At 46.5% G+C, this 20,326-nt stretch overlaps 1 protein-coding gene across 1 annotated transcript in view; it reads left to right on the top strand.

Moving 5' to 3' along the window:
• LOC115126478 (ATP-binding cassette sub-family C member 9-like) overlaps positions 1 to 20,139 on the top strand; it is a gene marked incomplete at its 3' end in the record, with an annotated part of 38,833 nt that extends 18,694 nt beyond the window's left edge. The window contains 15 exon segments of the mRNA XM_065015423.1: positions 1,928 to 2,033; positions 3,453 to 3,488; positions 9,046 to 9,147; positions 11,651 to 11,735; positions 11,954 to 12,034; positions 13,892 to 14,029; positions 14,263 to 14,388; positions 14,676 to 14,778; positions 14,869 to 15,224; positions 15,726 to 15,889; positions 16,857 to 16,926; positions 18,815 to 18,972; positions 19,190 to 19,282; positions 20,036 to 20,105; positions 20,108 to 20,139. Coding sequence (XP_064871495.1) covers positions 1,928 to 2,033; positions 3,453 to 3,488; positions 9,046 to 9,147; positions 11,651 to 11,735; positions 11,954 to 12,034; positions 13,892 to 14,029; positions 14,263 to 14,388; positions 14,676 to 14,778; positions 14,869 to 15,224; positions 15,726 to 15,889; positions 16,857 to 16,926; positions 18,815 to 18,972; positions 19,190 to 19,282; positions 20,036 to 20,105; positions 20,108 to 20,139 — 1,720 coding nt within the window.
• Between the last annotated feature and the right edge of the window lie 187 nt (positions 20,140 to 20,326).

The following is a 20,326-nucleotide window of genomic DNA, read 5'->3' as shown; positions in this document are numbered from 1 at the left end:
CGTCAGAAGGGGGAAAGGAGAAGATTAATTGTGTGTCGTCTGCATAGCAATGATAGGAGAGACCATGTGAGGTTATGACAGAGCCAAGTGACTTGGTGTATAGCGAGAATAGGAGAGGGCCTAGAACAGAGCCCTGGGGGACACCAGTGGTGAGAGCACGTGGTGAGGAGACGGATTCTCGCCACGCCACCTGGTAGGAGCGACCTGTCAGGTAGGACGCAATCCAAGCGTGGGCCGCGCCGGAGATGCCCAACTCGGAGAGGGTGGAGAGGAGGATCTGATGGTTCACAGTATCGAAGGCAGCCGATAGGTCTAGAAGGATGAGAGCAGAGGAGAGAGAGTTAGCTTTAGCAGTGCGGAGCGCCTCCGTGATACAGAGAAGAGCAGTCTCAGTTGAATGACTAGTCTTGAAACCTGACTGATTTGGATCAAGAAGGTCATTCTGAGACTGCTTATCTTTATATAGTGTCTTCATACCTTTATATAGTGTCTTCTTATCTTTATATAGTGTCTTCATACCTTCATATAGTGTCTTCTTATCTTTATATAGTGTCTTCTTATGTTTATATAGTGTCTTCATACCTTTATATAGTGTCTTCTTACCTTTATATAGTGTATTCTTATCTTTATATAGTGTCTTCTTATCTTTATATAGTGTCTTCATACCTTCATATAGTGTCTTCTTATCTTTATATAGTGTCTTCTTATCTTTATATAGTGTCTTCATACCTTTATATAGTGTCTTCTTATCTTTATATAGTGTCTTCTTATCTTTATATAGTGTCTTCTTATCTTTATATAGTATCTTCATACCTTTATATAGTGTCTTCATACCTTTATATAGTGTATTCATACCTTTATATAGTGTCTTCATACCTTTATATAGTGTCTTCTTATTACATTTACATTTACATTTAAGTGTCTTCTTATCTTTATATAGTGTCTTCTTATCTTTATATAGTGTCTTCTTATGTTTATATAGTGTCTTCTTATGTTTATATAGTGTCTTCTTATCTTTATATAGTGTCTTCTTATCTTTATATAGTATCTTCATACCTTTATATAGTGTCTTCATACCTTTATATAGTGTATTCATACCTTTATATAGTGTCTTCATACCTTTATATAGTGTCTTCTTATTACATTTACATTTACATTTAAGTGTCTTCTTATCTTTATATAGTGTCTTCTTATCTTTATATATCTTTATATAGTGTCTTCTTATCTTTATATAGTGTCTTCTTATCTTTATATAGTGTCTTCTTATCTTTATATAGTGTCTTCTTACCTTTATATAGTGTCTTCATACCTTTATATAGTGTCTTCTTATCACATTTACATTTACATTTAAGTGTCTTCTTATCTTTATATAGTGTCTTCTTATCTTTATATAGTGTCTTCTTATCTTTATATAGGGTCTTCTTGTCTTTATATAGTGTCTTCATACCTTTATATAGTGTCTTCTTACCTTTATATAGTGTCTTCTTATCTTTATATAGTGTCTTCTTATCTTTATATAGTGTCTTCTTATCTTTATATAGTGTCTTCTTATCTTTATATAGTGTCTTCTTATCTTTATATAGTGTCTTCTTATGTTTATATAGTGTCTTCTTATCTTTATATAGTGTCTTCTTATGTTTATATAGTGTCTTCTTATCTTTATATAGTGTCTTCTTATCTTTATATAGTGTCTTCATACCTTTATATAGTGTCTTCATACCTTTATATAGTGTCTTCTTATCTTTATATAGTGTCTTCATACCTTTATATAGTGTCTTCATACCTTTATATAGTGTCTTCATACCTTTATATAGTGTCTTCTTATCTTTATATAGTGTCTTCATACCTTTATATAGTGTCTTCATACCTTTATATAGTGTCTTCTTATCTTTATATAGTGTCTTCTTGTCCTGTGTCTGATCTCCAGGTCAGCTGACCATGATCGTGGGCCAGGTGGGTTGTGGGAAGTCATCCCTGTTGCTGGCCATGCTGGGAGAGATGCAGACCCTCAGTGGAAAGGTCTACTGGAGCAAGTGAGTGGTACCAACCGGCATAAGCTACATGTTAGAAGGTCTATAATAGGGTGTAAATCTCTGGGGTCCTCATCTTTATTAGGTACTGAACATGCTGAGGTCCACTCAAAGACCAAGATGGACACATCTCATTTCCTCTTTATCCCTCTCAGTCTCGTTTTGGGTCGTCGTGTCTTTCTAGAGTTGACTAGCTGTCAGACTCGTCCATTAAGTCCATTTGAAATGGGTGTTTCACTGTGCTTCTCCACCAATGCTAATCAAAGCCTTCATCTGTGGAATAAGAAGCCATTCCACCCTCCATCTTGTTGGTCCTGTGTGTTGTCCTTCCTGTGTCTGTGTCTGTCTCTGTGGCTGTGGTTGCTATGGAAGGAGAGCTGGCTGCTCCTCTGTCTCTCTGTACATCGCTCACTGTCTGCTTGCTGGTGACAGCTTTGCCTGAACTTTGACTGTCTAACATCATCTATCTATCTACTCATCTCTATAACACAACCTCACAGTCACCATCACAAACTGGACCTTTCCATTTTCAACTCTCTGTCTTCACATTTCTCTGTTATTCATATTTTTACAACCAAACAGAATGTCCATCTCCTAGGGCCAAATCTTAATTTGAGATCTGCACTCACATTGTACTCTAATGTCAAATTAAGATTTGGTCGTCTGTGATGTTCTGGAGATGGATCTCTGATTAGCATTCATAGCATTAGCATTCATAGCATTAGCATTCATAGCATTAGCATTCATAGCATTAGCATTTAGACTGAAACCTGAGCGGAAGAACAGACACATGCTAATTGCTAACGAACTGGGCGTTGCAGCATTTTCTTGCCAACGACATATTGGCTGGGAGTTAGCGTGATTACGTGTCCAGGAAGTGTTCAATTGTATAATTGAATTAGATTGGATTGGGTTAAGTATTTGTTTGGGTTATTGAATGAATAATACACTTCTGACCGGAAGGTTTTCATTTGGAGCTATTTGGACTGAATGAAAACAGTGGTATTAGTTTGTCGTAGGTTTAGTAACTGTTGATTTGATTGTTCTCCATTAAGTCCCAGCCTGTTAATAAGCTGTAATATACCCTACCAATCTATTAAACACTTCTCTCCCTTCATACACTGCTATGAAACATGGTCCATATAGTTCTTTAAAGTTCTCTATGATACTGATGGTGCACCACAGTTACCATTAGAACCACTATGTCTCCTCAATCTGTTTAGAACCATAACGGCTGCTCTTCTTAGCAGTAATTGAAAAATCAAATTGACCTTTCCAAATAAAGTCCACTCTTATGTGAGCGAACGAAGGTGCCAGTCAGTACCATAGCAGGACAGGTAGTCACCACGGGCCGTAGACACTAACCTCAGCTTTGTCTGTGTTCTGTCTTCTTCTGTCATGGTTGTTTTCTATCTAAATCAGACTGCCTGTGAGTGAGATGCTGCACGAGGCCAACAGGTATTTTCTCCCTCGGGGTTACTCTTCCCATCTCATCCCTGTACAGTACATTCTACATTTACAAGTCATTTGGCTATTAGTTGACCATATGAATCCTTTAGTCCCAACACTTAAGTCATTTGGCTATTAGTTGACCATGTGAATCATTTGGGTCTCAACACTTAAGTCAGTTGGCTATTAGTTGACCATGTGAATCATTTGGGTCTCAACACTTAAGTCAGTTGGCTATTAGTTGACTAGTTGAATCATTTAGGCTAGTTTTGAATATACACCAAATATGTGAAAGGACTAGTGGCCCCAAGGACTGGGTTGAGAATGGTTGATTAAGCAGTCGCTGTTATCCCCACTGAATCCCACCCACCCTCATGTAGACCTACATCATTCTAGGAGAAGCCATAACACTATTAGAGCAGACAGTGTCCTGGGCCTGAGACAATGACAGTATCATGACAGTATGCATGCACTGTTGCGGGAGGTCATTCTGTAGATAAAGCTGGATTAAATTGACTCTTGGCTCTCTGTCCAAATGTCTTCGCCCCGATACAGGGCTTTACTATAAAGACACTTCTGCTAGATTTACATTTGAACACACATACGCGACTCTGTACACAGACACACACAAACACACACACACACGCACGCGTGTGCGGTTCAGCTCTTCATGTGTAAAGGAAGTTGAAGTTGAGGTGGCTGTGTCTATCTGGCTGTACAGACTCTAACACATTGAACGTGACTTGCAGTTGTTTTGAGACGGACGGGTCTTTTGAAGAAACCAGGAGGTACCCCTTTTTAAACTTCCTCTGAAGGGACCCTGCCGTCATCCCCTTCCTCCCTTCCACTGCCATCATTCCCTATATCCCTCCATCCCTCCCTCAATCCCCCCCTTCCCCTGCCATCATTCCCTATATCCCTCCCTCAATCCCTCTATTCCCCTGCCATCATTCCCTATATCCCTCCCTCAATCCCCCCTTCCCAGCCATCATTCCCTATATCCCTCCCTCAATCCCTCCTTCCCTGCCATCATTCCCTATATCCCTCCTCAATCCCTCCATTCCCCTGCCATCATTCCCTATATCCCTCCTCAACCCCTCCATTCCCTGCCATCATTCCCTATATCCCTCCCTCAATCCCTCCATTCCCCTGCCATCATTCCCTATATCCCTCTCTCCCTCCCTCAATCCCTCCTTCCCCTGCCATCATTCCCTATATCCCTCCCTCAATCCCTCCCTTCCCCTGCCATCGTTCCCTATATCCCTCCTCAATCCCTCCATTCCCCTGCCATCATTCCCTATATCCCTCCCTTCCTCTGCCATCATTCCCTATATCCCTCCCTCAACCCCTCCATTCCCTGCCATCATTCCCTATATCCCTCCTCAATCCCTCCCTTCCCCCTGCCATCATTCCCTTTATCCCTCCCTCAATTCCTCCATTCCCTGCCATCATTCCCTATATCCCTCCCTCAACCCCTCCATTCCCCTGCCATCATTCCCTATATCCCTCCCTCAATTCCTCCATTCCCCTGCCCTCATTCCCTATATCCCTCCTCAATTCCTCCTTCCCTGCCATCATTCCCTATATCCTCCCTCAATCCCTCCATTCCCTGCCATCATTCCCTATATCCCTCCCTCAATCCCTCCCTTCCCCTGCCATCATTCCCTATATCCCTCCCTCAACCCCTCCATTCCCCTGCCATCATTCCCTATATCCCTCCTCAACCCCTCCATTCCCTGCCACCATTCCCTATATCCTCCATTCCCTGCCATCATTCCCTATATCCCTCCCTCAATCCCTCCATCCCTCCATTCCCCTGCCATCATTCCCTATATCCCTCCCTCAATCCCTCCATTCCCCTGCCATCATTCCCTATATCCCTCCCTCAATCCCTCCATTGCCCTGCCATCATTCCCTATATCCCTCCCTCAATCTCTCAATCCCTCCCTTCCCATGCCATCATTCCCTATATCCCTCCCTCAATCCCTCCATTCCCCTGCCATCATTCCCTATATCCCTCCTCAATCCCTCCATTGCCCTGCCATCATTCCCTATATCCCTCCTCAATCCCTCCCTTCCCCTGCCATCATTCCCTATATCCCTCCCTCAATCCCTCCATTCCCAGCCATCATTCCCTATATCCCTCCCTCAATCCCTCCCTTCCCCTGCCATCATTCCCTATATCCCTCCCCCAACCCCTCCATTCCCCTGCCATCATTCCCTATATCCCTCCCTCAACCCCTCCATTCCCCTGCCATCATTCCCTTTATCCCTCCCTCAACCCCTCCATTCCCCTGCCATCATTCCCTATATCCCTCCCTCAATCCCTCCATTCCCCTGCCATCATTCCCTTTATCCCTCCCTCAACCCTCCATTCCCCTGCCATCATTCCCTTTATCCCTCCCTCAACCCCTCCATTCCCCTGCCATCATTCCCTATATCCCTCCCTCAATCCCTCCCTTCCCCTGCCATAATTCCCTATATCCTCCCTCAACCCCTCCATTCCCCTGCCATCATTCCCTATATCCCTCCCTCAACCCCTCCATTCCCCTGCCATCATTCCCTATATCCCTCCCTCAATCCCTCCCTTCCCCTGCCATCATTCCCTATATCCCTCCTCAACCCCTCCATTCCCCTGCCGTCATTCCCTATATCCCTCCCTCAACCCCTCCATTCCCCTGCCGTCATTCCCTATATCCCTCCCTCAACCCCTCCATTCCCTGCCATCATTCCCTATATCCCTCCCTCAACCCTCCATTCCCCTGCCATCATTCCCTTTATCCCTCCTCAATTCCTCCATTCCCCTGCCATCATTCCCTTTATCCCTCCCTCAATTCCTCCATTCCCCTGCCATCATTCCCTATATCCCTCCCTCAACCCCTCCATTCCCCTGCCATCATTCCCTATATCCCTCCCTCAATCCCTCCATTCCCCTGCCATCATTCCCTATATCCCTCCCTCAATCCCTCAATCCCTCCATTCCCCTGCCATCATTCCCTATATCCCTCTCTCCCTCCCTCAATCCCTCCCTTCCCCTGCCATCATTCCCTATATCCCTCCCTCAATCCCTCCCTTCCCCTGCCATCATTCCCTATATCCCTCCCTCAATCCCTCCATTCCCCTGCCATCATTCCCTATATCCCTCCCTTCCCCTGCCATCATTCCCTATATCCCTCCCTCAACCCCTCCATTCCCCTGCCATCATTCCCTATATCCCTCCCTCAATCCCTCCCTTCCCCTGCCATCATTCCCTTTATCCCTCCCTCAATTCCTCCATTCCCCTGCCATCATTCCCTATATCCCTCCCTCAACCCCTCCATTCCCCTGCCATCATTCCCTATATCCCTCCCTCAATTCCTCCATTCCCCTGCCATCATTCCCTATATCCCTCCCTCAATTCCTCCCTTCCCCTGCCATCATTCCCTATATCCCTCCCTCAATCCCTCCCTTCCCCTGCCATCATTCCCTATATCCCTCCCTCAATCCCTCCCTTCCCCTGCCATCATTCCCTATATCCCTCCCTCAACCCCTCCATTCCCTGCCATCATTCCTATATCCTCCTCAACCCCTCCATTCCCCTGCCATCATTCCCTATATCCCTCCATTCCCCTGCCATCATTCCCTATATCCCTCCCTCAATCCCTCAATCCCTCCATTCCCCTGCCATCATTCCCTATATCCCTCCCTCAATCCCTCCATTCCCCTGCCATCATTCCCTATATCCCTCCCTCAATCCCTCCATTGCCCTGCCATCATTCCCTATATCCCTCCCTCAATCTCTCAATCCCTCCCTTCCCATGCCATCATTCCCTATATCCCTCCCTCAATCCCTCCATTCCCCTGCCATCATTCCCTATATCCCTCCCTCAATCCCTCCATTGCCCTGCCATCATTCCCTATATCCCTCCCTCAATCCCTCCCTTCCCCTGCCATCATTCCCTATATCCCTCCCTCAATCCCTCCATTCCCCAGCCATCATTCCCTATATCCCTCCCTCAATCCCTCCTTCCCTGCCATCATTCCCTATATCCTCCCCCAACCCTCCATTCCCCTGCCATCATTCCCTATATCCCTCCTCAACCCCTCCATTCCCCTGCCATCATTCCCTTTATCCCTCCCTCAACCCCTCCATTCCCCTGCCATCATTCCCTATATCCCTCCTCAATCCCTCCATTCCCCTGCCATTATTCCCTTTATCCCTCCCTCAACCCTCCATTCCCCTGCCATCATTCCCTTTATCCCTCCCTCAACCCCTCCATTCCCCTGCCATCATTCCCTATCCTCCTCAATCCCTCCCTTCCCCTGCCATAATTCCCTATATCCCTCCCTCAACCCCTCCATTCCCCTGCCATCATTCCCTATATCCTCCCTCAACCCCTCCATTCCCTGCCATCATTCCCTATATCCTCCCTCAATCCCTCCTTCCCTGCCATCATTCCCTATATCCCTCCCTCAACCCCTCCATTCCCCTGCCATCATTCCCCTATATCCTCCTCAACCCCTCCATTCCCCTGCCATCATTCCCTATATCCTCCCTCAACCCCCTCCATTCCCCTGCCATCATTCCCTTTATCCCTCCCTCAATTCCTCCATTCCCCCCTGCCATCATTCCCTTTATCCCTCCCCTCAATTCCTCCATTCCCCTGCCATCATTCCCTATATCCCTCCCTCAACCCCTCCATTCCCCTGCCATCATTCCCTATATCCCTCCCTCAATCCCTCCATTCCCCTGCCATCATTCCCTATATCCCTCCCTCAACCCCTCCATTCCCCTGCCATCATTCCCTATATCCCTCCCTCAACCCCTCCATTCCCCTGCCATCATTCCCTATATCCCTCCCTCAATCCCTCCCTTCCCCTGCCATCATTCCCTATATCCCTCCCTCAACCCCTCCATTCCTCAGTCATGGTGATCATTGAGTTGTTACTAGCTGGTCGTGGAGTGAGTCGTGGAGTGAGTCGTGGAGTGTTTGTGTGCTTCCATGCTGGGAGTCTGGGTCTGAAGTAACTGACTGAAAAGGCAGTTAAAGGGATAGAGATATATTTTGACACTGTGGATTCACCTCCACAGTATGTTTTCAACAGGAGACAATAGGAATACAGTACACAAAGAGACCAACATCCTGGTTAGTGTGCATGACCCATAGCTAACGTCTTCATTCTCTCTTTCTCTTATATCGTACAATTACTCAGCCATTAATAACAGCTAAGGCATATGGTGGCATATAACATATGGTGGTGGGAACACTGGTACACAATGGTACACAAAGCACTGTGCCTTCAGATACATAATGCTCTTATCCTCAAGCATATCCTTTGGGTAGTTCTTTGGGTAGTTCTGCTGCACATCCAACAAGATCAACAAACTGGACTCCCAGCACATTGTTGTTATTTTGGTTCAACTCTTCCAGCTCATCATTAACCTGTGTTAGAAACCTAAACCCACTTCCCCACTCACCGCTTGATGTGCCTCAATGTTGACGTCTCAAAGATTACCCCCTCCCCTACCTCCATGTTTGTAGTTTGAGCTCTCTCTCTTCTGCCTCCATTTCCCATAATGCCTCAGTAAGAACAGGTACTCTGTGGGCTACGCTACCCAGAAGTCTTGGCTGCTGAATGCCACCGTGGAGGATAACATCACGTTTGGCAGTCCCTTCAACAAACAGAGGTAAAACACCACTCTCTACTCTACCATACTCTACCCTACTCTACTTTACTCCACTCTACTCTACTCTACTTTACTGTACTGTACTCTACTCCACTCTATTCTACTTTACTGTACTCTACTCCACTCTACTCTACTCTACTTTAACTCTACTCTAACCTACTGTACTGTACTGTACTGTACTCTAAGCTACTCTACTCTACTCTCATCTCCTCTACTCTACTTTACTATACTGTACTCTACTCTACCCTAATCTACTGTACTGTACTTTCCTCTACTCTACACTTCTCTACTCTACTCTAACATACTGTACTGTACTGTACTCTAACCTACTCTACTGTTCTCTCCTCTACTCTACTCTAACCTACTCTACTCTAACCTACTGTACTGTACTGTACTCTACTCTAACCTACTGTACTGTACTCTACTCGACTCTACTCTAACCTACTGTACTGTACTGTACTCTACTCTAACCTACTGTACTGTACTCTACTCGACTCTACTCTAACCTACTGTACTGTACTCTACTCTAACTTACTGTACTGTACTCTAACTACTCTACTGTACTCTCCTCTACTCTACTCTAACCTACTCTACTGTACTGTACTGTACTCTAACCTACTGTACTGTACTCTACTCGACTCTACTCTAACCTACTGTACTGTACTGTACTCTACTCTAACCTACTGTACTGTACTCTACTCGACTCTACTCTAACCTACTGTACTGTACTGTACTCTACTCTAACCTACTGTACTGTACTCTACTCGACTCTACTCTAACCTACTGTACTGTACTCTACTCTAACTTACTGTACTGTACTCTAACTACTCTACTGTACTCTCCTCTACTCTACTCTAACCTACTCTACTGTACTGTACTGTACTCTACTCTAACCTACTCTACTGTACTCTCCTCTACTCTACTCTACTCTAACCTACTCTACTGTACTGTACTGTACTGCTCTCTAACCTACTGTACTGTACTCTCCTCTCCTACTCTACTCTAATCTACTCTACTGTACTGTACTGTACTATACTGTACTCTAACCAACTCTACTGTACTGTACTCTACTGTACTCTACTCTACCCTACTTTACTGTACCCTACTCTACTGTACTCTACTCTAACCTACTGTACTGTACTCTACTCGACTCTACTCTAACCTACTGTACTGTACTCTAACTACTCTACTGTACTCTCCTCTACTCTACTCTACTCTAACCTACTTTACTGTACTGTACTGTACTCTTACCTACTGTACTGTACTGTACTCTAACCTACTCTGCTGTACTCTCCTCTACTCTACTCTAACCTACTATACTCTAACCTACTCTACTGTACTGTACTCTACTCTACTCCTACTTTACTGTACCCTACTCTACTCTACTGTACTCTACTGTACTCTAATCTACCCTACTGTACTCTACTCTACCCTACTTTACTGTACCCTACTCTACTGTACTCTACTCTAACCTACTCTACTCTAACCTACTCTACTCTACTGTACTGTACTCTAACCTACTCTACTGTACTGTACTCTACTCTACCCTACTCTACTCTACTCTACTGTACTCTACTCTACCCTACTCTACTGTACTCTACTCTACTGTACTGTACTCTACTGTACTGTACTCTACTGTACTCTACTCGACTGTACTCTACTGTACTGTACTCTACTGTACTCTACTCGACTGTACTCTACTCTACTGTACTCTACTGTACTCTACCCTACTCTACTGTACTCTACTGTACTCTAACCTACTCTACTCTACTCTAACCTACTCTTGTCCACTCTAACCGACTCTACTCTACTGTACTGTACTCTAACCTACTCTACTGTACTGTACTCTACTCTACCCTACTCTACTGTACTCTACTCTACTGTACTGTACTCTACTGTACTCTACTCTACTGTACTGTACTCTACTGTACTCTACTCGACTGTACTCTACTGTACTGTACTCTACTGTACTCTTCTGTACTCTACTCGACTGTACTCTACTGTACTCTTCTCTACTGTACTCTACTGTATTCTACTCGACTGTACTCTACTGTACTCTTCTCTACTGTACTCTACTGTATTCTACTCTACTGTACTCTACTGTACTGTACTCTACTGTACTCTTCTGTACTCTACTCGACTGTACTCTACTGTACTCTACTGTACTCTACTGTACTCTACTCTACTGTACTCTTCTCTACTGTATTATCTGCTGCTCCTCAACACCATTCATCAATGTAATTAAGACTAGACCAATGTTTGTGTTTGGTTAATTCACTTGGTCATGCATCAGCTGAGATGTACTTTTAATGACACTAATTAGATGGTCCATCAGATCGCTATCACTCTTGATGCTTCTTGAGGCTGATGCTGGCTTATATCTCTTCTCTAATGACGACTGTTTTCCTGTGCTGTTGAATCCCTTAGTTTCCAAGGCAGCCATGTTTCTAACTGTGTCTTAATAGAGGGTGTTGTCAGTCTGATGCCCTGCTGTGTGTCTCAGATACAAGACTGTGATTGACGCCTGCTCCCTGCAGCCTGATGTAGACCTCCTGCCCTTCGGAGACCAGACGGAGATCGGAGAGAGGGTACTGAAACACTGGCTAAATTATTACATTATTATAATCACCTCAGTATTATTGTGGTTTTTTTATCACTGTCTATTCTCATCTTTTTTTAAGCACAAGCCCCATCTCTTACCTCAGACACAATGACATATTATACCAAGAACTAGTAGTGAACAGTGATTTGTGTCCGATTCCTTGTGTACCTGGCTACTCTTCTTAACAGTGTGTTTTTCTCCCAGGGGATCAACCTGAGTGGAGGCCAGAGACAGAGGATATGTGTGGCTCGGGCTCTCTACCAGAACACCAACATCGTCTTCCTGGTGAGTCAATGAATGATAAAGTGCTTTATCTATTGACTTCAATAGAAGATCCATTTCCTGTTGAGTTCACTGGAAGAGGCTGGAAGCTCTCCCTCAAGGATGCCTTCTCAGAATAGTCAGACAGAGCCAGGGTGTTCTAGAGTGTTCTCTTTGTGTTCTAGGGTGTTCTCTATGTGTTCTAGGGTGTTCTCTAGTTGTTTTAGGGTGTTCTAGAGTGTTCTCGTTGTGTTCTAGGGTGTTCTCTAGGTGTTCTAGGGTGTACTAGGGTGTTCTCTAGGTGTTCTAGGGTGTTCTCTAGGTGTTCTAGGGTGTACTAGGGTGTTCTCCAGGTATTCCACATTGTTTTCTGTGTTCTCGGGTGTTCTCTGGGTTTTCTATGGTGTTTTAGGGTGTTTTCTCTAGGTGTTTTAGGGTGTTCTCTAGGTATTCTAGGGTGTTCTCTATGTGTTATTGTGTGTTATCTAGGTGTTCTAGGGTGTTCTCTATGTGTTCTAGGATGTTTTCTATGTGTTTTGGGGTGTTATATAGGTGTTCTAGGGTGTTCTCTATGTGTTTTAGGTGTTCTCTATGTGTTTTAGGCTGTTCTCTATGTGTTCTAGGGTGTTCTCTAGGTGTTCTAGGGTGTTCTCTAGGTGTTCCAGGAGAGCCAAATGGAGCCAAAAGACAGGGACACCCTTTTCTATTCCCTAAACAGTACACTGCTTTTGGGACAGTGTGTGAGTAAGGATGAACTATATCGGGAATAGGGTGTGATTTCAGAGGCAGCCAGGAGATCCAGGGAGGGCCAGCCAGCCTCCTCTGTATGGGAACGGGAGGAGCAGCAGGTGGGATGGATCTCTGTCCGCAGGCCTCTCTTGTAACCATACCATACTGCTGACAAGAGTTGTCATGTCGTTTACCGGCATCCTCTGCTCTGCCATCTGGCCTGACTATCCTCTGCTCTGCCATCTGGCCTGACTAGCCATATACACACTTACACACGTACACACACACACACGTACACACAATCACACACGTACACACAATCACACACACACACGTACACACAATCACACACACACGTACACACAATCACACACACACGTACACACACACACACACGTACACACAATCACACGCACGCACACACACACGTACACACACACGCACGTACACACGTACACACACACACGTACACACACACACTTTCCCGTCTCTCGCTGCTACAGACAACTCTATGTACATCTACATCCCATTTCTTCCTACTCCTGTGTGATGTCCTCATCTGTTTGTGTTCCCACATCATTCCTTGTGGCAACTGTTAATTAGATGTGTAACCTCCGCCCCTGATACAGCCTCTCTGGCTGTCGAGGGATAGGACCGGGCACGTTCCTCCATACGTAGCTCAGCTCACACTGACAAATAAGGAAATCGCACTCTAAAGTGCTGTATTAATACACAGTGGGACTGCAGAGTGAACACCCAGCTAGAAGCCACATCTATTAGCTAAGTACGTCTTTATGACGTCTTGTCTCCTAATGAGGTGTCTATCATGCTGTGTCTGATGATCTCAGACCTTCTGCCCTCAGGACTGTTTACGTGTCTCAGTGCTGTACAGTATAAAGACTAAGTCATCCTAGGGTAATACATTGGTGTTTATTCAGGTTCCGGGGTCCTCTGGGAACTAGGTTTGATTGACTGTATGTCCTGAGGTCATCTGAGACCTGTGAATTAAACGTGCTGTGACTTAATATGAATAAAGGATGATCTCCTGTTAAAAAACATAATTGAATCCACAGTCTTTCACTCCGATACGCTCTGATCTGATTGGATCGTCCATGTTGTCTCTGACCCCTGATCTCTGACCTTAACCCTCAGGATGACCCGTTCTCAGCGCTGGACATCCACCTGAGTGACCACCTGATGCAGGAGGGCATCCTGAAGTTCCTACAGGATGATAAACGCACCGTGGTCCTGGTCACACACAAACTGCAGTACCTCATCCACGCTGACTGGGTGAGCATCTCAACAGTCTGCTGTGGATTCCTCTCTACCGTTTGCACTGGGTCTGTATTCATAAAGCATCTTAGAGTAGGAATGCTGCTGATACAGGATCAGTTTTTCCTTTTCGATCATAATAAAGAGTATGACACGGACGGGCGGGGGACCTGATCCTAGATCAGCATTCCTACCCTGAGACGGTTTGTTTATAAGGGTCCTGATTTTACACGGTTCTCTCTGTGTCCCAGATCATAGCCATGAAGGATGGCTCAGTGCTGAGGGAAGGCACTCTGAAGGACATTCAGACTCATGATGTAGAGCTGTATGAACACTGGAAGACCCTGATGAACAGACAGGACCAGGAACTAGAGAAGGTCATATTCACTTCTTTACTCTCCTACTGACAGACGGTCTGTAACAGAGGAGGCTGGTGGGTGGAGTTATAGGAGGACGTGTAGGAGCTCATTGTAAAGGCTGGTATGGAATTAATGGAACGGAGCCAACACATGGAAACAACGTGTTTGACCATTGCATTTATTCCAGCCATTACAATGAGCCTGTCCTCCGATAACTCCTCCCACCAGCCTCCTCTGCTCTGTAATGTGTAGTGTAGCTAATTTACCTGCCAACCAACCTAACAACAGTTGTATCTGTACTGCAGGACACTGAGATTGATAACTGTCAGACTGCTCTGGAGAGGAAGACCCTGAGAAGAGCTTTCTACTCCAGAGAGGCCAAGAACCAGGTCGACGATGACGAAGAAGGTGAAATGCATTGTCAAACACTGTATCTCATACAAGTTAAGTTCTGTTACGACATATGGCAATAATCACTCCTTCTCTCGTCCCTGACAGAGGAGGAAGAGGAGGAGGAAGAGGACGACAACATGTCGACGACCACCAGTCGGCGCTCTAAGATCCCGTGGAGGGTGTGCTGGCAGTACCTGTCCTCTGGTGGCTTCCTCATGGTCTTCCTCATGGTCTTCTCCAAGCTGCTGAAACACTCCGTCATGGTCGCCATCGACTACTGGCTGGCCGAATGGACTTCTAAAGGCAATGTCCCAGTCAATGGGACTGCTAATGGCGATGGCCCAGTCAATGGGACTGCTAATGACGATGCTCATGGATATGCCCCAGACTTTGGAAATGTTACAAGAGACTTTGTCAATGCCTCTGCAGCAGCTGTCTTCTCCAATCGGACAAACTCAGTGGTGAGATATGAACACCTTTCACAACCAGTACTCAGTGTTAGTGGAAGTGAGTAAGGCCTGTTGAAATCCTGATATCTGACCGAATGTGTCTTTGTGGTGTATAATGTGATTACTAGGCTGGTCAGCCTGACTCCTACTATGTGTCTTTGTGGTGTATTATGTGGTTACTAGGCTGGTCAGCCTGACTCCTACTATGTGTCTTTGTGGTGTGTTATGTGATTACTAGGCTGGTCAGCCTGACTCCTACTATGTGTCTTTGTGGTGTATTATGTGGTTACTAGGCTGGTCTGCTTGACTCCTACTATGTGTCTTTGTGGTGTATTGTGTGGTTACTAGGCTGGTCTGCCTGACTCCTACTATGTGTCTTTGTGGTGTGTTATGTGATCACTAGGCTGGTCTGCCTGACTCCTACTATGTGTCTTTGTGGTGTGTTATGTGATTACTAGGCTGATCTGCCTGACTCCTACTATGTGTCTTTGTGGTGTATTGTGTGGTTACTAGGCTGGTCTGCCTGACTCCTACTATGTGCCAGTGTTTATCATCCTGTGTGGAGCGGGGATAGCCCTGTGTCTGATCACCTCTCTGACTGTGGAGTTCCTGGGTCTGTCTGCTGCTACCAACCTGCACCACAACCTGCTCAACAAGATCATCCACGCACCTATCAGGTACCCACGACACACCTCACCTATCAGGTACCCACGACACACCTCACCTATCAGGTACCCACGACACACCTCACCTATCAGGTACCCACGACACACCTCACCTATCAGATACCCACGACACACCTCACCTATCAGATACCCACGACACACCTCACCTATCAGATACCCACGACACACCTCACCTATCAGATACCCACGACACACCTCACCTATCAGATACCCACGACACACCTCACCTATCAGATACCCACGACACACCTCACCTATCAGATACCCACGACACACCTCACCTATCAGATACCCACGACACACCTCACCTATCAGGTACCCACGACACACCTCACCCATCAGGTATCTACGGCACACCTCACCTATCAGGTACTCACGACACACCTCACCTATCAGGTACCCACGACACACCTCACCCATCAGGTACCCACAACACACCTCACCTATCAGGTACCTACGACACACCTCACCTATCCGGTACCCACAACACACTCACCCATCAGGTACTCACGACACACCTCACCTATCAGATACCCACGACACACCTCACCTATCAGGTACCCACGACACACCTCACCTATCAGGTACCCACGACACACCTCACCTATCAGATACCCACGACACACCTCACCTATCACGTACTCACAACACACCTCACCTATCAGGTACCCACGACACACCTCACCTATCACGTACCCACGACACACCTCACCTATCAGGTACCACGACACACCTCACCTATCAGGTACCACGACACACCTCACCTATCAGGTACCCACGACACACCTCACCTACAGATTCTTATACTCTTTATGACATCATCCGTGTTGAAATAGAAGGGAACTGAATAGTTGAACCAGAAAGAATGTGTTGAATAATTTATTATTTTTTTTAAAATCACATTTTATATATTTTTCAGACTAATATTTGAAATAATATATTTTGAATCTCTTCTCAGGTTCTTTGACGTGACCCCCTTGGGCCAGATCCTGAATCGTTTCTCAGCTGACACCAACATCATAGATCAGGTGATTCTGAAAAGGATGTTCACCCTCAGTAGATTGATCTGTTGACTTATTTCAGTCAGGAGTACTAGGGTAAAGTACCTAGTGGTTAAGAGTGTTGGGACAGTAACCAAATGGTCGCTGGTTCAAATCCACATCCGACTAGGTGAACAATCTGTCGATGTGCCAATGAGCGAGGCACTAAACCCTCATTTCTCCTGTAAGTCGCTCTGGATAAGAGCGACCACCAAATGCCAAACTGTTAAATGAGTACTGTGGGAATCCTCTCTCATGAAGCTGTCTGATGAAGGATCTGTCTTTGGCCATGGTGTGATTGGACAGACTCCAGTGCTGCTCTCCAGCTGGGCTTTGCCCTGAGTGGCCTTAAGATTACAGCTCACACAAATATTAACAGTTTGTCAGTCATTTGCAGGCGTCAGAATTAGTCCATTGTTGAGATGAGTCAATGTCCCACGTCATTATATTACGTCCCTCAGGTGACCTCAGATCGTTAAAGAGGACGACATTGAGGTCCAGAGCGTAGGTCAGAAATGTGGCACTGACATGATACTATCTCCTCCCTCTCTCTCTATCCCCCCCTCTCTCTCTCTATCTCCTCCCTCTCTCTCTATCCCCCCCTCTCTCTCTCTATCTCCTCCCTCTCTCTCTCTATCTCTGTCTATCCCCCCTCTCTCTCTCTATCTCCTCCTCTCTCTCTATCTCTGTCTATCCCCCTCTCTCTCTCTCTCTCTATCCCCCTCTCTCTCTATCCCCCTCTCTCTCTCTCTATCCTCCCTCTCTCTCTATCCCCCTCTCTCTCTTTATCCCCCTCTCTCTCTCTATCCCCCTCTCTATCCCCCTCTCTCTCTCTCTCTATCCTCCCTCTATCCCCCTCTCTCTCTCCCCCCTCTCTCTCTCTATCCCCCCTCTCTATCCCCCTCTCTCTCTCTATGCCCCCTCTCTCTCTATCCCCCTCTCTCTTTTCTATCCTCCCCCCTCTCTCTCTATCCCCCCCTCTCTCTCTATCCCCCTCTCTCTCTATCTCTCTCTATCCCCCCTCTCTCTCTCTCTATCACCCCTCTCTCTCCCCCCTTGCTCTCTCTCTCTATCCCCCTCTCTCTCTCTCTATCCCCCTCTCCCCCCTCTCTCTATATCCCCCCCTCTCTCCCCTGCCCCCTCTCTCTCTCTACCCACCCCCCTCTCTCTATCCCCCTTTCTCTCTCTCTCTCCCCCTCTCTCTATCTCTACCCCTCTATCTCCCCTTCTCTCTCCCCTCTCTCTATCTCCCTCTCCTCTCTCTCTCTCCCCCCCCCATCTCTCTCTATCCCCCTCTCTCTCTCTATCCCCCTCTCTCCCCCTCTCTATCCCCCTCTCTCTCTATCCCCCTCTCTCTCTCTATCCCCCTCTCTCTATATCCCCCTCTCTCCCCCGCCCCTCTCTCTCTACCCCCTTTTCTCTTTCTATCCCCCTTTCTCTCTCTCTCTCCCCCTCTCTCTATCTCCCCCCTCTCTCTCTCTACCCCCTCTCTATCTCCCCCTTCTCTCTCCCCCCTCTCTCTCTATCTATCTCTCTCTCTCTCTCTCCCCTCTCTCTCTCTCTATCTCTCCCTCTCTCTCTCCCCTCTCTCTCTATCTCTCCCTCTCTCTATCCCCCTCTCTCTCTCTATCCCCCCTCTCTCTCTCCCCCTCTCTCTCCCTCTCTCTCTCTCTATCCCCCTCCCCCCCTCTCTCTCTCTCTCTATCCCCCTCTCTCTCTCCCCCTCTCTCCCCTCTCTCTCTCTATCCCCCTCTCTCTCTCCCCCCCCTCTCTATCTCCCCCTCCCCCTCCCCCCCTTCTCCCCCTCTCTCTCTCCCCCCCTCTCCCTCCCCCCCTCTCTCTCCCCTCCTCTCTCTCTCTCTATCCCTTTCTCCAGCACATCCCTCCTACCCTGGAGTCTTTGACCCGCTCCACTCTGCTCTGCCTGTCAGCCATCGGGGTCATAGCGTTCGTCACCCCAAGCTTCCTCATCGCTCTGATTCCTCTGGCTGTGTCCTTCTACTTTATACAGAAGTACTTCCGGGTCGCCTCAAAGTGAGTTCACTGGGCAGACCTGGTCCATTTCAGCTCAATGTAGTTTCCTTTACAGTATCACAACAGCATCACAACTTCAAATTCTCTCTCTCTCTCCCCTCAAACTATCTTATCTGTCTCTCTCTGTCAGGACTACCTGGGTGCTGTCATTGTGTTATACTATGCTTTTCGTCTCTGTTTCCACATTGTCCAGACTTTTCTTCATTTTCTCTCTCAGGGACCTTCAGGACTTAGATGACTCCACCCAGCTTCCTCTGCTCTGCCACTTCTCTGAGACTGCAGAGGGACTCACCACCATCCGAGCATTCAGGCCAGTGTACCATACACACACACATGCACACACACAGGCACACACACACACACGCACACACACACACGTGTGACAGAGTGGAAATTTCACCAGAGCATCGTTACACAACATACTCAAGAAGCACTTATAGGTTTTAGGAAGGCAGTAACACTGTACTTAGCGATCCGAAACTCGAAACAAAGTGGTGGATTTGTTGACACTGGAGGTTAATTCCTTTGCGTATATGTAATATTAGTGTGAACAACTTGAATCCCATCTAGAGGTCTTCCAACCCATCCAGAACCATTCATTCATGGAGGAAGGAGGACATCACAAACCCAAATCTTTCTCTTGATCCAGAATGACATGAATCCCACTCCAAACAGTTCACGAACATTCCTCCTTTTCCCCAGAATGGTGGTAATCCAACATTAAACAGCTCTCACGGTTACTACCCCTCAGACAGCCTCTTCCTCCCTGAAGACTTCTCATCTTGGCAGCACCGTGGCTTCTCAACTCTTTCTTGGCCCAATGTTAGATGTCACTTAGCTATGTAGCAGCCATGGTCCAACTCCCATCATCAGGCACCATAGTCCAGTCCTGAAACAATCCCACTTCAGTGTTTGTCTAACGGAGGTGGTTCTATGAACCATAACCAGGACTGGGACCTGGAGACGTGTGGACGAACACAGTCTAGACGCCGGTTCAAACCTGGTCACATGGGAAATAATCTGGTAGGTATTAGCTATATTTATTTTTCCATTTGTTCTTCAGACATGAATCTCGATTCAAGCAGAAGATGCTGGAGCTGACAGATACCAACAACACAGCCTACCTGTTCCTTCTTCTGCTGCCAACCGCTGGTTGGAGGTCAGAACGTGAGAGAACATTCATGTCCATGATTCAACCATGACATTATTAATAAGATATGGGACTATTGTCATACTAATGGTATCTTACTGGAGTATTCAACACAATACTCCCTGGTTTCTTATCACACTGAGCTGCACAATTAGAAGAAATGACTTTCTGAGATTAGAGCTAAATGCTGTGTTGAATTCACAA

This window comes from Oncorhynchus nerka, unplaced genomic scaffold (assembly GCF_034236695.1).
Source record: "Oncorhynchus nerka isolate Pitt River unplaced genomic scaffold, Oner_Uvic_2.0 unplaced_scaffold_1450, whole genome shotgun sequence".
Lineage (NCBI taxonomy): Eukaryota > Metazoa > Chordata > Actinopteri > Salmoniformes > Salmonidae > Oncorhynchus > Oncorhynchus nerka.
Note: the sequence above shows the minus strand (reverse complement) of the source record. Positions and strands in the feature narration are given on the sequence as shown.